This window comes from Ylistrum balloti, unplaced genomic scaffold, assembly GCF_031769215.1.
Source record: "Ylistrum balloti isolate Yb309-2 unplaced genomic scaffold, AGI_CSIRO_Ybal_v1 Utg369724, whole genome shotgun sequence".
NCBI classification, from domain to species: domain Eukaryota; kingdom Metazoa; phylum Mollusca; class Bivalvia; order Pectinida; family Pectinidae; genus Ylistrum; species Ylistrum balloti.
Window position 1 is genome coordinate 1,584,493 of NW_026781942.1, and position 14,040 is coordinate 1,598,532.

The 14,040-nt window shown below is 34.4% G+C and overlaps 1 protein-coding gene across 1 annotated transcript; it reads left to right on the top strand.

The window, feature by feature from the left end:
• Window positions 1-461: 461 nt before the first annotated feature.
• LOC132565507 (lysosomal acid phosphatase-like) lies at window positions 462-14,040 on the top strand. The gene is made up of 11 exons (XM_060230157.1): window positions 462-581; window positions 2,400-2,492; window positions 3,831-3,926; window positions 4,380-4,538; window positions 5,246-5,341; window positions 5,803-5,889; window positions 11,371-11,497; window positions 12,005-12,093; window positions 12,918-13,098; window positions 13,550-13,654; window positions 13,887-14,040. The coding sequence occupies exons 1-11, from the start codon at window positions 462-464 to the stop codon at window positions 14,030-14,032; spliced, it is 1,299 nt and encodes a 432-aa protein (XP_060086140.1). The 3' UTR covers window positions 14,033-14,040.

Sequence of the window (14,040 nt, forward strand, 5' to 3'; positions counted from 1 at the left end):
AACAAAATTGAGAACATTAATTGTCATGGCTGCTGTAGGCTTTACGGTTAAGATAGGCAACAACTTACCTTAACACTAAACACTGGTTAACTCTAACTAACATTTGAGCAACCAGGGCCATATCCAGGTTGTTCAAAAGTTACATGTAGTTAGAGTTAAATAGAGAAAATATACCAGTCTGCATTGTTTCGACAAACCTACAGCTGTAAAATTATAATAATTTTTCCAATTTTGTTTAATTCATGTTTGAGTTTTTCTTTTTCTCTTTTTATTTCTAACCAGTCTTTGAAGTATCGGGGCCTGGTCGACTTATAATGAAGTTGTATGTGATCTGGAGTGATGGACGTCGTTCAACAACATCCGTCCGGACTTAGTTTGTCGGTCGGACTGTTAATCAGTCATGACAGCCAAGCGTTTCAGTGACAGCGAATTTAGACGGAGATTTTTTTTCCGGGTTACTGATGGCGTTAATTTACATCAAAGACTCTGTTCTACGGAGTGGGACTTTGCAGTCCCTGCTGACGTTGATTATACTTCAGATAAATCTTGCAAATGGAAATGATTTAGTTTTAGTTCAAGCGGTGAGCATACATGTCATAACATACTATGCATCTTGTCTAATGACCTATCTTCGATACTCACTTTCGCTCTCTGTCAGTCTTTGCACCCCTAGGACATGTCATGGCAAAATTGAAGGTACAAGCGAAGTAATTTGATTGGTTCAAGGAGAAAAGAACTGACCGATTACAGGCTGATAGGCTCATTTCGAAGATTACAAAAAAAGTCACACTCAACTTCAAAGCCATTGCAATAATATCGTTAGGCGACCTCGAGATTCGTTTGATGTTTCGTCGGTCTCGGGAATTTTCGTACCGAAGAATTTTCGTCTCGGGTATTTTCGTCCTGAGAATTTTCTTACTACTATTATATAGTATAGAATAGAATTATTAGAATTTATAGAATAGGTTATGTGTGTATAAGGTGTAGATAGTTTTTAGACCTTCCAGCAGACGATGTTGTTTTAGTTAATAATTAAAGATTGTTAACATGATCAGGGATGTATATATATGTGATATATACGTCCCTGACATGATCAATGTGCTGTTTTGTTATTAATTTTGCGATTGTAAACATAACAATAAGATCACCAGTCATTTTTTTACAAAAAGTTCACAGTGTAGAGATGCCATCTAAACTCAAAACCACACCTGTGCCAGGCTAGGTAATTAGCACCTCTGTGGCTTGAAAAAAACAATGGTGACAGGTGTCAGGCGACACGCCTGTCAGGTAATAACAGACGCGTACCAGTTCTAGGGTAAAAACCAGTCAAATCATTGTATAAACTTCTAAAACATCAAATTTTCATTATCAACACAGCGGAGGGTGTTATGATTGGTTGTTGACACCCTATCTATATATATCCATAGTGCTACGAAAATTCCCCTCGGACGAAAATTCTTCGGTGCGAAAATTCCTGACACCGTTTCTTCTTGTCCACAAGGTATCGCACAAGGAACTTTCAAATTTGCCATGACGTCCAGGAGTGCAGAGAGCAAAAGTGATTGTAACCCCTGGTATATCGAGAACTGTACTTACCTTGATGGTAAAACAATAGTATATACAATTACACCTGTGAACTTAATTGCATGTGGTCGACGCTCACCAGGAAGCAACATAAGATTATTCCATACATGAACAACCCTGATCAACTGACCCTTCTTGTCAAAGTGCTGCCGGTACATTGTATAAATGGAAACTGGCGGCCTATCAAGAAATTAAAACTCATGTCCGATCAGACTAAATTAAAGCTGAATGATTCACTTGTTTTCATAAATCTACCCATCAGATGAAACAGAAATACATTTAATATTTTGCAAATTATATAAATTTTGCTTTTTTTTTCCAAACAAACGGTTAAAATACGTTATATTCCAGTGTTTATTTTTTATAAGGAATCAAAATATCACCAGATATTGAGAATCTTCCTGCTTTTTGCTGTGGTGAACAAAATAAAGTTAATGTCTGGAAAATGAAACAGTATAATTAGTAATTTTTACATTTTGTTTATATGGACATGGGCTCATTGACAGATAAATGCGGTTAACCTTTCTTTCAAGATATGTAGAAAATCTTTTATATGAATAATGATACTAGCAAAATTAGTCATTTTCACATGGCTGTCTAACTTTTGTGATAATTTTCATAATTATGTTATTTTTATTTAAAAGGAAAATATATATATGTACATGTAATTAGCTTTAATTATGACACTGCAGAGGCATTTCACCGCTGATAAGTTTCGAAAGTCAGACACTATACTATAGGCATAGTATATATATACAAACAGCTTCTACAAAGTTATACAACCCTTTATCAGAAATGTTTTGATTCATTTTAAGGTTTTCCGTCATGGAGACCGAAGCCCTACTCGCTCCTACCCAAATGACAGACACAGTGATTATTGGACACAAGGTCTTGGACAGCTAACAAAGGTAACACCCATGTCTTCAATGCTGTCTTTGTGTAGCAGAACTGGACTGAGTTGATTGTTGACAACCAGATACATGTAGTTCAATTGACAGAGCATCTATCAAGAGTGTAGAGGGTCCAGGTTTCAAACTCCAGTCTGGCTATGCACTTTTTCATTCCTCTTACAAACTGGTGCCTGTGACTAAACTTAGTTTCAAGTAGGCAAATCCTTGACAAGGGGATACCTGAACCTGGATTGTAAATTGTTGTGTTCGGGGGTGAAGAATAAGAAAAATGAGGGGAGAATGCAGTGGAACTGGACTGCTTGGGTCGATTGACACTGACCAGGTAGCTCAATTTGTAGAATATCCTTCTAGACAATGAAGGGTCTTGGGTTTGAACCCTGGTCTGACTTTGCATTTTCCACACTTGGTAGACCCTGAATTATGGTAGCATGAGCTGGTCATTATCAGGAATCACTTTGTTAATTAATTTGAGAAGCTTTGTGTTTGTCTTGACTTGTAAAGTCTGATAAAATGATGGAGTTTACTTCCATAATCATATAGGATTAATTAGTCAAGTGGGCTATGCAGATGGATCCATTGGACTTTTATCCTATACAGAACTGTAAAATCATATCTTTACTTGAGTCTTGGTTTTGGTGGGTTTTTTTAATCAATCTACTTATACTTATTCTAACAATACATAGACATAGACATTTGTGGATTAAAATCATGAAATCATTTAAAATAAATCTCCCATGAAAATTTGATGTCTTTCTGCATTGTAGTCATATTTACTCTTGTATCCACTGACAGATATAGGATGAGTTGTGTTTGTGAGGAAGTTTACACTTACAATATGGTGTTGCAAAGGCCCATTGACTTAGTCACAGTAACACTGTGGTGTTACAATGGCCCTGTGTCTAGTAACACTTACAATATGGTGTTAAAGAGGCATTGTGGCATAGTAACATCAACACCATGGTGTTACAGAGGCCCTGTAGCATAGTAACATTAATACTATGTTGTTAAATGGCCCTGTTGCTTAGTAACATTAACACTCTGGTGTTACAGTGGCCATGTGACCAAGTAACTTTATTTCAATGTTTCATGGTACCAAATAAAGTTGTTCTGGATCAAGATAGCATGTAACACACCTCCCATATCGTGTTCAGTGAGGTAACACCATCTTCTACATGTACAAGATGATTCCGTTGGCTTTTCATGGGCAACTACAAAAAATGATAATGAATCGTGATACAAGTAACTGCCATCCCAAATCTAAATGTTTTAACCAGCTGTGGCCGTTGTATAGAAAATTCTGCATCACATTTATTATGATTTTTCGTGCTTTTTCAGAGAGGAATGTACCAGGAATATAGACTTGGAAAGTTTTTCAGACAAAAATACATGGATCAAAACACTTTTATGAGTGTGAATTACAATCGTTCAGAGGTAAATAAGAATGTGAATGTGAGTTTACTGTTACTGAGAGATGTCATCATTATCTGGGGAAAAAGCATCTTCTTAACTAAACAGTGTAAACAAATACCAAAGACTGTTGAATTCATACTGAGTATGAGGAAAAAGGGAAAAAGTTTATAGTAGTGAACAATTACATATAAAAAAAATTGTCCAAACGACACACCATAACATGTATCTCACTTGTTCCTTTATATTTTGCAATTTCGAAAGTCAACTCATAAAACTGAGGGGTCAAATAAAGTATATGAGAAATAGACTTGGCCTCATTTCCAGCTCAAAAAGTCTAAGCTCATTTTGTGGAAGTCAAAAACATACTCTCTAGGGTAAACTGATCTTCCTGTCTGGGAATAACGAGGCATACTTAAAAAGAAGCTATGGTAAGGTACATGTTCATGAATGGAATATCATTTTCTTGCATTTTAGATCTATATCAGAAGTACAGATAAAGACCGTACACTAATGAGTGCCTACTGCATCTTAGCTGGCATGTATCCTCCCATCAATGGTTCAGAAGAACAGTGGAACCCAGGTCTTAATTGGCAGCCAATTCCCGTCCATACAGAACCACTGACAGAAGACCATGTAAGCTTTCATATATGTTATAATTCTAATCAAATTTTGAAAAATTGAAAGTTATTTTACTGAAATTAAACTTAATAGATTTTACAAAAATTGTCAAACAAGTTATTCCAACTTATACTAATCACTCTTATTGGCTTGGATGGCAGTGTGCAAAGGCACTTACTGCAGGAAGAACCAGAGTAATTGGGGTCCTGGGGAAAATTAACCTGTGTGATTTGACAGGTGACCCCCATACGTTTCAGGTTTGTTCAGGAAGTCAAACCTAGAATGCCTGGATAAAAGGTGAATTGATTTCCTCTGTGCCACCCAGCAAAACAAATCAGTGATTTGATTACATGAGGTATTTTCTTTTCAGATGTTTGATATTATTCTGTGAATTACAGATGGTGTTTTCATTTTGGTTACTGAAATACAAATACATGCATATTCAAATGGTTCAATTTCACTGCTTTATTATAAGATCACTCAAAAGAAATAGTCCATAATTTTCTCTATATGTTTTTAAATGTAAAATTACTCTATTTTTAGCTATTTTTTATTAGGAAAATAAAATTGAAATCCTCCAAAAAATCACAACTTTACTGTACTTTTAAGAAAAAAAAAATAAAAATATTCCTGCAGCATTACATATATGTTCCAACTTAACACAGAAAAGATGGTTCTACCTTACCTGCTGTGATTTTGTGTTGTTGATGTCATTTCCACAGTTGTTAAATGCAGATGCTCCATGTCCAAGATATGATGAACTATTTGCCAAATTTTTGGCAAGTGACTTTATAGCCAAATTCACAGCACGATACCAGGTAAGTAAATTTAATTCAGACATTTAAAAATATGCTACATAGTCTCTCATATTTAGTAACTTGAAGTCTACAATTTCCAAATTTTTAGTGGGACTTCCTCTTGAAAGGGCAGAAAGCAGTTGAGACGGACTCCTGTGTCCTGCTACACAGTATAAAGACCTTATTGCTATTAGTTAAAAGATACCACAAATCATATATCATCTATAATTCAGCTTATGAAAAGTAGGTCATCTCATGATGGCAAAGACTTTGATTTTCTCTTTTCTTTATTGGACATGAATATTGCTACTCACTTGGATAAATTTAGTATTAATTTGGTATCTACCAGTTGGATGGACTTATACAACTGATATACTCAGTTTTTAAGAGTTTATTTTATGAATAAGTATTTTATGTACTTTTTTACACAAAGTTTTTGTTTGCTCATATTTCTAAAGTAAAATTACTTTTCTTTCCAACAGGACCTAATCAACAAAGCTGCAAAACTGTCTGGACTTCCACCAACTCTGATTGGCCTGATGACACTTGTGGATCCTCTCTTCTGCGAGGTTGGTATCTATTCTCCTTGACCCAGTCTTTTTGCCCACCTATATGATCTTGTCATGCTTGTACGGTTTTGGTCAATATTTATGGCTTGACTGCCCAGACTACATGGTTTTACCTTGTCTGTATAGTTTTACCCATCAGGTTTTTCCAGGTCTGTATGATTTGCCCTGCCTGTGTGGCACACTCCCTGTCACCACTTAAAGATGGCAGATGTTTTATGGATTTTTATAAACATTCAGGGATATGCTTACCTGTATTCAACTATTCAACTTAAGACAAGTATGATGAAAGATCTGATAAAATGTCAAGTTTGTGTAGTTGGTTGGTTACAAGTTTTCTGTCTCTGTGACCCTTCCTATTACTAGGCACTGTCTCACCAACGAACTTCAATGTTTTAGCGACATGATGTTTGGGTATATTTCTTAGGAATTTAAACACTTGCACACTTACCACTGCACTGTTGTGCACGTCAACTATTTTGTAAAAGTTTTGTCAAAGTGCATGTAAGTTTGAACAAAATTTGAATAAATTGTTACCATGATATTGAATGCCTGGACTTTAGTCTTACCAAAGTGTTCTAAAATGACTTGGCTGCTTTGTTTATGAAATTTGTACAAAAAACAAAAACATGCATCATGTTGTCTGTGTGTTAACTCTAATTTAAATCATAGTAGCATTCATCATGAATAAAATATGATTCCAACAGGATTTGTTAATATTCAATACTGGTCCTTAAACCTTACTGACATGGAAATTAATTGCATACATTGCTAACATCTTAGGCATCCAGCTATCTACTTATAAAATGATTTTTTTTTTGTAAAAACCTATACATGTAGCTTAGTTCTACAGAATCTGAGATGTGTATCTGTTCTACACATACTGTTGTTTATTATACAAATGTAGCTGCCATGTTCAAGGCATATTTATTGATGGGTGTGTATTTATGAGTACACGTACCATATAATATATTTAAGATTACAATATGTATTACAACATTGTGAAAAAATTATGTATACTGCTAAAATCTAATAAAAATGTATTCACTTTTTCATATTTACAAATATGCATACCTGCAACACAATTTTTTTTTCAATATTACATATAATAAAATCTACTGGGTTAATAAATAACTGAAATGAAATATGATTAAACAAGCCTTTACTGTGCTGGCAGAGTTGAATGGCTAAGCCTTTACTGTGCTGGCAGAGTTGAATGGCTAAGCCTTTACTGTGCTGGCAGAGTTGAATGGCTAAGCCTTTACTGTGCTGGCAGAGTTGAATGGCTAAGCCTTTACTGTGCTGGCAGAGTTGAATGGCTAAGCCTTTACTGTGCTGGCAGAGTTGAATGGCTAAGCCTTTACTGTGCTGGCAGAGTTGAATGGCTTATAAATCACTAACTAAACATTACAACTTTTACAAATTGGTGATATTAAAAATATCAAAAATTAATTCCATATTTTGTGCTTAACTGAAATATATATTTAAATCATTTTGTTTCCTCATCTGAATGAAATATACCAGGTTTTACTGAACCCTTTAGGAAAGAAAGAAATTTCTCTGGAATATCTGTTTACTCTGACTCCTTTTTGAGAATAAGAGAAATTATTTGGATACCAGTCAAAATAGCTTGTCATTATTTCATTGTGTACTGACCAGAAATTTCAGGTCTTCCATTTTGGGAAAATTTTAGATATTCAGTTGATAAAGCTTTAGAAATCACATCTAATGCAATAATTGTTGGAGATATCAATAGATATCGCCTAATCATATTTTATATCAATTTATGTTGGAACTGGACTTTATCACACAAAATTTAAACATAATGAGTCCATTCCCAAACTCGAAAATATAAAAAAATAAACCCAAAGAAACAAGGTTAAAAACATGAAATCATGACAAACTTGATACTAGTAAGCTGTCTGGATCACAAGAACTCATTCCAGTAAATTCTAATAATAGAAATGTTGATCTTTGTGATGCGAAAGGTCTAATATATTGAATAGTTATTTTTGTTCTTTTTCATATATAGATAATCAGATCATTCCATTACTCATTCTTAATGAAAGAACTCCTTCTTTCCTTGACTCTCTTTTTGTCAGATTTGATGATGTTTGTGGTATTTTTAACATTTTAAAATTAGGAAAAGCATCAGGTCATGATACTTTAAGTCATCATATTAAAATCCTTAGCAAGTTTTATATGTAAAATCTTGTCAATTCTTTTTAGTAATTCATGAAACCACAAGGTTTTCCCTGAAAGTTGGAAAAAGGGAATTGTTCTATCTTTATTTAAAAAAGGGACAGACATTTGGTGTTCAATTATTGACCAATTATTTTATTATCCTGTGTCGGTAAAATTTTGGAAAGAGTTGTTTTCAAGTACAGTGAAACCTCACCTAACGACCACCTCAAAATTACGACCACCCCGCTATTACAGGCACTTTCTTTCAGTCCCATTTTATTCCACTATCATTGTATTGATCGTTTCAGTATTACGACCACCCCGCTATTCCGTATTACAACCACTTCCTACATTCCCAACGACCACTAATTAACGATAATTGACCTCACACGATGTACCTATATCTTTAATTACAATCCTTATGGAAATATTCCCAATGACAACCATTATCAGAAATAATGACACTTTAAAAACTTTCACTTATGTGTAAATTTCATCGTAATGTAACTCCATCCTGTTTACACAATCTTCTTCCTTCAAGAGTGGCAGAGCGTAATCTGTACAACGTTAGAAATAATGAAAACTATTTGTTCCTAATTATTGCAATTGTCCAATCTTTTATTCCACCTTCTGTCAGATTGTGGAATAAATCACAACGTCAGAAAGCAGCCATCCATCAACTGTTTAAAATCTAAAATTCAATACAACCCTGATTTATTACCTATTTATTAAGTTTTTGGAAATAGAAAATTGTTTTACATGCAAAGTTGCAACATGCTTGCAGTAGCTTAACAAAAAGAATGTTTGTTCAGAGTTAATAATATTAATGCTCCAGTACAAGAATGTGGTAATGAATGTGAAAATGTTGTGCATTATTTTTTTAATTGGATATATATGGTATTATATTTAAGGCTACACGAAATTTTATTTGATAAATTTCCCGTCATTGTAGCATCACAATTAATGTTCTTATCTGTTGTTTCTTAAAATCTGTCGGATGAGCAAAATACAAATATATTCCAATCCATTTATACTTTTATTTAAACCAGTGATAGGTTTTAAGGTCATCTGTAAATGTCTTCAACTTAGTAATACACATCTCTGTTTATTTTGCTTCCTTACTTCTGTGCTTGCTTTATTCAATTTCTTTTCTGTTTTTATTTCTTCTAAAATATATACTTGTAGGAAATCAAATTTGATTAAAGTGTATATTATTGTAGATATGTTAGATCTATGTGAAATGTAATTTTTGGGAGAAGGCGTTTCTAAGTTGTGTGAACTTGTACTTAATCCCATTTGTTGTATTGAACAAATAAAATAGGTTTAAATAAAATAATCACTATTCCAGGGAGGTAATTCCAAACTATGACTCAATTCCAAAGTATGAGGTGAATATTATTGTCATTATAATTATGACTAGAAATATAGGAATGGAGATAATGGAGATGCGTAAAGCCATTACGTCTGTCTGGTCTCTGAATCAGACTGACATATCTTCAGGGTCTCTCTGCAGATATGCTTTATATACTCAACAAAAAAGGAAACGCACAGTTAAATTATGTAGGCAATAGCCTATGATATTTTGGGAAATTTGTTCAAAATTTTATATTAACGGAAGGGACAAGTCTACTCTATACAATGTTGTAGAAGAAAAGTCTGTAACGTCACTCGAATTGACAGTAGTTACTCAAAGTGGGATACCCACGAAAACAAAACATGTGGTCGAGCATTGTCTTGCTGGAAAGTTAGGTTAAAATGTCTGAGATGTGGAAGGACATGTGGTAGGAGGATCTGGTCTTTGTATCGAACGGCATTGGGTTTTAATCCAGGACCACCAAGGGGGATTTTACTCCATAGGAAATGCCTCCCCAAATCATTACAGAAGCCCCACTGAATCTATCATGCATATGATAATTAAATGCTCACCGCATCTGCAATATATCCTTTTTCTTCTGCCTGAGCAGTACAGACAGAATCTAGACTGGTTGGTTAACATCACATGGATGCATCCCAAACCTATTCGGGCCATATCTGCACATCTTGTGAAGATTAACTTGCTGCCTTTGTGGTGTCGGAGGTTACCCAACGTACGGTTGGCACACAATAATTCTCTTGACATGCAAGCAGTTCCTAGCAATTTGAGAACCATTGGGTCTGCCATGAGTACCTGAGGTATGCAAAGCAGTCTTGAAGATGGTGCGCAAGTGTGACAATTGAATCAGCCTATTTTGTTATGCGGTCATTACACATGGACAACTGCCTCTGGGAGGATCAGAAACTTACCCAGTAGCTTGGAAACGTTTATAGAGACCGTTAATTGTGCACTAGGCAACACCAAACTGCAGTGCGACAGCAGTTTGGCTATGACCATCCATCATCTTCACAATTGTTCTACCCTTCTGAATTTGTGTTAAGCATTGCATCTCGGTCATTGGTGAAACCAAAATGCGGAAGTGGAAATTTAATGTGGCTGAACTTAGAGTATCCGTTGATCAAATCTGGCTCAGCTTATCACGCAGTGTGATGTTGTCTAAAGAAGCTTACAAAGTCAGACAATGACATCATCACGCTTGACTGATTTTAGGGTAAATTTTCAAGAAGGGAGATCATTCTTGATGTAATACATGACCAAATATTCCATTATTTCCTTACAGCTAAGGTGTACTGCAGTGGGGTAACTTTGTGCATTTCCTTTTTTTGTTTAGTATATTTACCTCATATTATCATAACGCCAAGTCTGCACTTGGTCAGATTCTGGTTTGTATAGGAATTTAGGCATTGATGTTTTATAGAATAAAGTGTTTTTTTAAGTTCATTTTTTGAAGTCAACATTTTAAAAACGGTGAATATCAACAATAATACAGTTATTATGAAGTACAAATACAATTTTACAAATCTTTTGAACATCAGAAAAAAAATCATATTGGAAAAAATACTCTTATTAATGTACAATATTTTAGTGCAAATACATATTTACTCAAAATGAAAATAAACTAAACTACATATGATATTATACTGTATGAAATTACTTTCAAATCATAAATCTGACAAGGAAAAGTTCAGTTTAGCACAAAAATTGAATTTACAGTGTTTTCCCTGCAGTAACCCCATGTAGCTAAAACATAATCTCTCTAACTCAAAATCAAGGGGTAGGCTTATTACATGACAATGGCTTATGTTATCCATTGGTTTTGAAGCTAAAACTGCAATGGTGGGCTTATAACCAAGCAAAGGCTCCTTGTCAGATAGATATGACAATGTATGTATCATGGTATGCTACATTGTGTAATTTGGTTTCAGTATACTCATGGACTGAATATGTCGGAATGGAAGACAGTCCTACCGTTTCATCCCTTGTTGATTCAACTGTTGGATTATCAGAATTCCTACAGATTTCACACAGACGAGATGGCCAAATTAAGGGGAGGTAAATGGTTCATGATGGAAATTCATGACAAGCCTAAGATACTTATATTTTTCAGGAATTCTTACTTATACAACATAGAAATATTATGATTTTGCATCTCCAGAATGAGAATGCATTATACTGTATATCAACATTATTTATCTCATACTCTGTAACTGTCTGTTGGAATGAGAATACAAACTATTATGATCTGTATTGATAAATACAGAAACCAAATGGAAATGTGGTCATCAGATAACTTGAAATATGTATTTTAAAACTGTACATATGTTAAAATTTTCTATAAAATTCAATTAAACTAGATCTACAAAAACAGCTTTTGATTTATCAGCTGTAAATATGAGTTATTAATAGTTAATGTTTTCAATTTTCTTACAAAATTATTGATAAGTATGACAAAATTTTTTGTAAATAATAAACTGATTATCTTAAAGAATGAAAACGAAATTTCATTAAGTTTTAAATTAATTAAGGTATAATGTTGTAATTATTAGGTATATTTAATAGGTCCATTGTTAGCGGAATTAATTGGAAAAATGAAGACAGCTCTAAATCCTGTAGCTGAACCGTCTCCAAAAATGTATCTGTATTCAGCTGTAAGTATTAGTTTGTCATCCATACCCGATATCAAAGCAATACTAAGGTACTGACATCCATACCCGATATCAAAGCAATACTAAGGTACTGACATCCATACCCGATATCAAAGCAACGCTAAGGTACTGACATCCATACCTGATATCAAAGCAACGCTAATGTACTGACATCCATACCCCATATCAAAGCAATGCTAATGTACTGACATCCATACCCGATATCAAAGCACACTAAGGTACTGACATCCATACCCGATATCAAAGCAACGCTAAGGTTCTGACATCCATACCCGATATCAAAGCAACGCTAAGGTTCTGACATCCATACCTGATATCAAAGCAACGCTAAGGTACTGATATCCATACCCGATATCAAAGCAACACGAAGGTACTGACATCATTACTTTAGTTGGAATATACTTAAAAACACACTTTAAAACCTCAGTGGGTGGTTAAGACATCATAGTGTATGATGTTGTGTGTGGTTAGGACATCATAGTGTATGATGTAAAGTGTGGTAAGGACTTAGGACATCATAATGTGAGATGTAGTGTGGTTAAGACTCATGTGTTTTTACAAACATAATCAAGGTTGCAGTTAGCTAATTACTGAGCTTGTGATAACCATCCTTGAGACAAAAATCTTTAGTCACTCAGGTGGTGAAGTGTTAATATTCCATACCATTACATGTACAATTAATCATAATTAGTATTGATACATTGATGGAGCCAATATTTCCTAAGTACAATATGTAATTTCCGTTTCTTTAATTGCCATCAGAGAGAAACCTGCCACATGCTTATTAGGATTTTCTAATGTTAAAGCACGACACAACACTGGTAACTTTGCTACGAGTAATGAACGTATTCAACAGCAGGACGCCTGTGTATTCTTCATGTGTCATGGTTGAGCTGTGGAAACCAAAAGGCCAGGGCAACCCATACGTTAATGTGCTCTACAAAAACGAGACTAACTCCAACAATCTAACAGTACTTCATATACCAGGTAATGATTGCCAAAAGTAAACAGATGCATAAAAGTATTATTATTATTATCATTATCACATTCTTAACAGCCCAACAACACATAAAAGGTCATTTGGGCGATCAAACGGTAAAACACACAGCGATCCAAAAAGGAAATAACATCAGACAAACTAAAAGATGAAAGACAAACGCTAAAAATCTTAAATGGTTATGTTATCACAAAAGATTAAAATGGTAAGTCATAGTCTATAATACACAACATCTCTCAGATAACCTAGAATTTTACTATATTAGATCTTCAAGTGATAGTAGCGGTACATAATTGAGTGACATCACAAATTGTTATACCAGTATATAAATATTATATATGAGTTTTACACTAACATCTTGGTGTGGGAGGTAATGCAACACTTTTCAGTAGTTTATTAGAGAAATATTGTTTGTTTATTTATTCATTTTTTCTTTCACAGGTTGTGGGAAAGTCTGCACATTAGAGCATTTTATCAACATCTTAAAGAATAATGTATCCAAGGATATTCATGCTGAATGTAACTCTGTGCTACAACAAACATCAGGTAGTTTAAAATCCATTTGATGAAATGATCAGAACCTCATTATCATTATAGTCATCATGTTTTATCAGCTATCGGTTTCCTGCCACGCAATAGTACTTATTAGGCATCTGTAGAGTCTGATTGAGTGGAAGTGCAGCAGAAACGTAAAGATTTAGTTATCTATATTTTTACCAATAACGAGCCCATGGTAGCATAAATGCAGTTTATGAATGTGAGGTTTTGTGTTTTTCAGATGTACATGTTGGAGTGGTGGTACTAAGCTGTTTGGTGGCTTTGTTAGTCATGGTGGTGACAGCTTTAATCATCCTACTTTACAGGAAACGACGAACTTCAATGTCATACAGACCACTGGCTACAAATGATGATGAATATACATGAGATCTATC

What these genes read in the sequence shown, in the direction of transcription:
- LOC132565507 (XM_060230157.1), top strand. Translation starts at nt 462, where the DNA reads ATGGCGTTAATTTACATCAAAGACTCTGTTCTACGGAGTGGGACTTTG. An exon ending in TGGATCCTCTCTTCTGCGAG is followed by an intron (nt 5,890 to 11,370) that starts GTTGGTATCTAT and finishes ATTTGGTTTCAG; the next exon opens with TATACTCATGGACTGAATAT. An exon ending in AACAGTACTTCATATACCAG is followed by an intron (nt 13,099 to 13,549) that starts GTAATGATTGCC and finishes TTTCTTTCACAG; the next exon opens with GTTGTGGGAAAGTCTGCACA.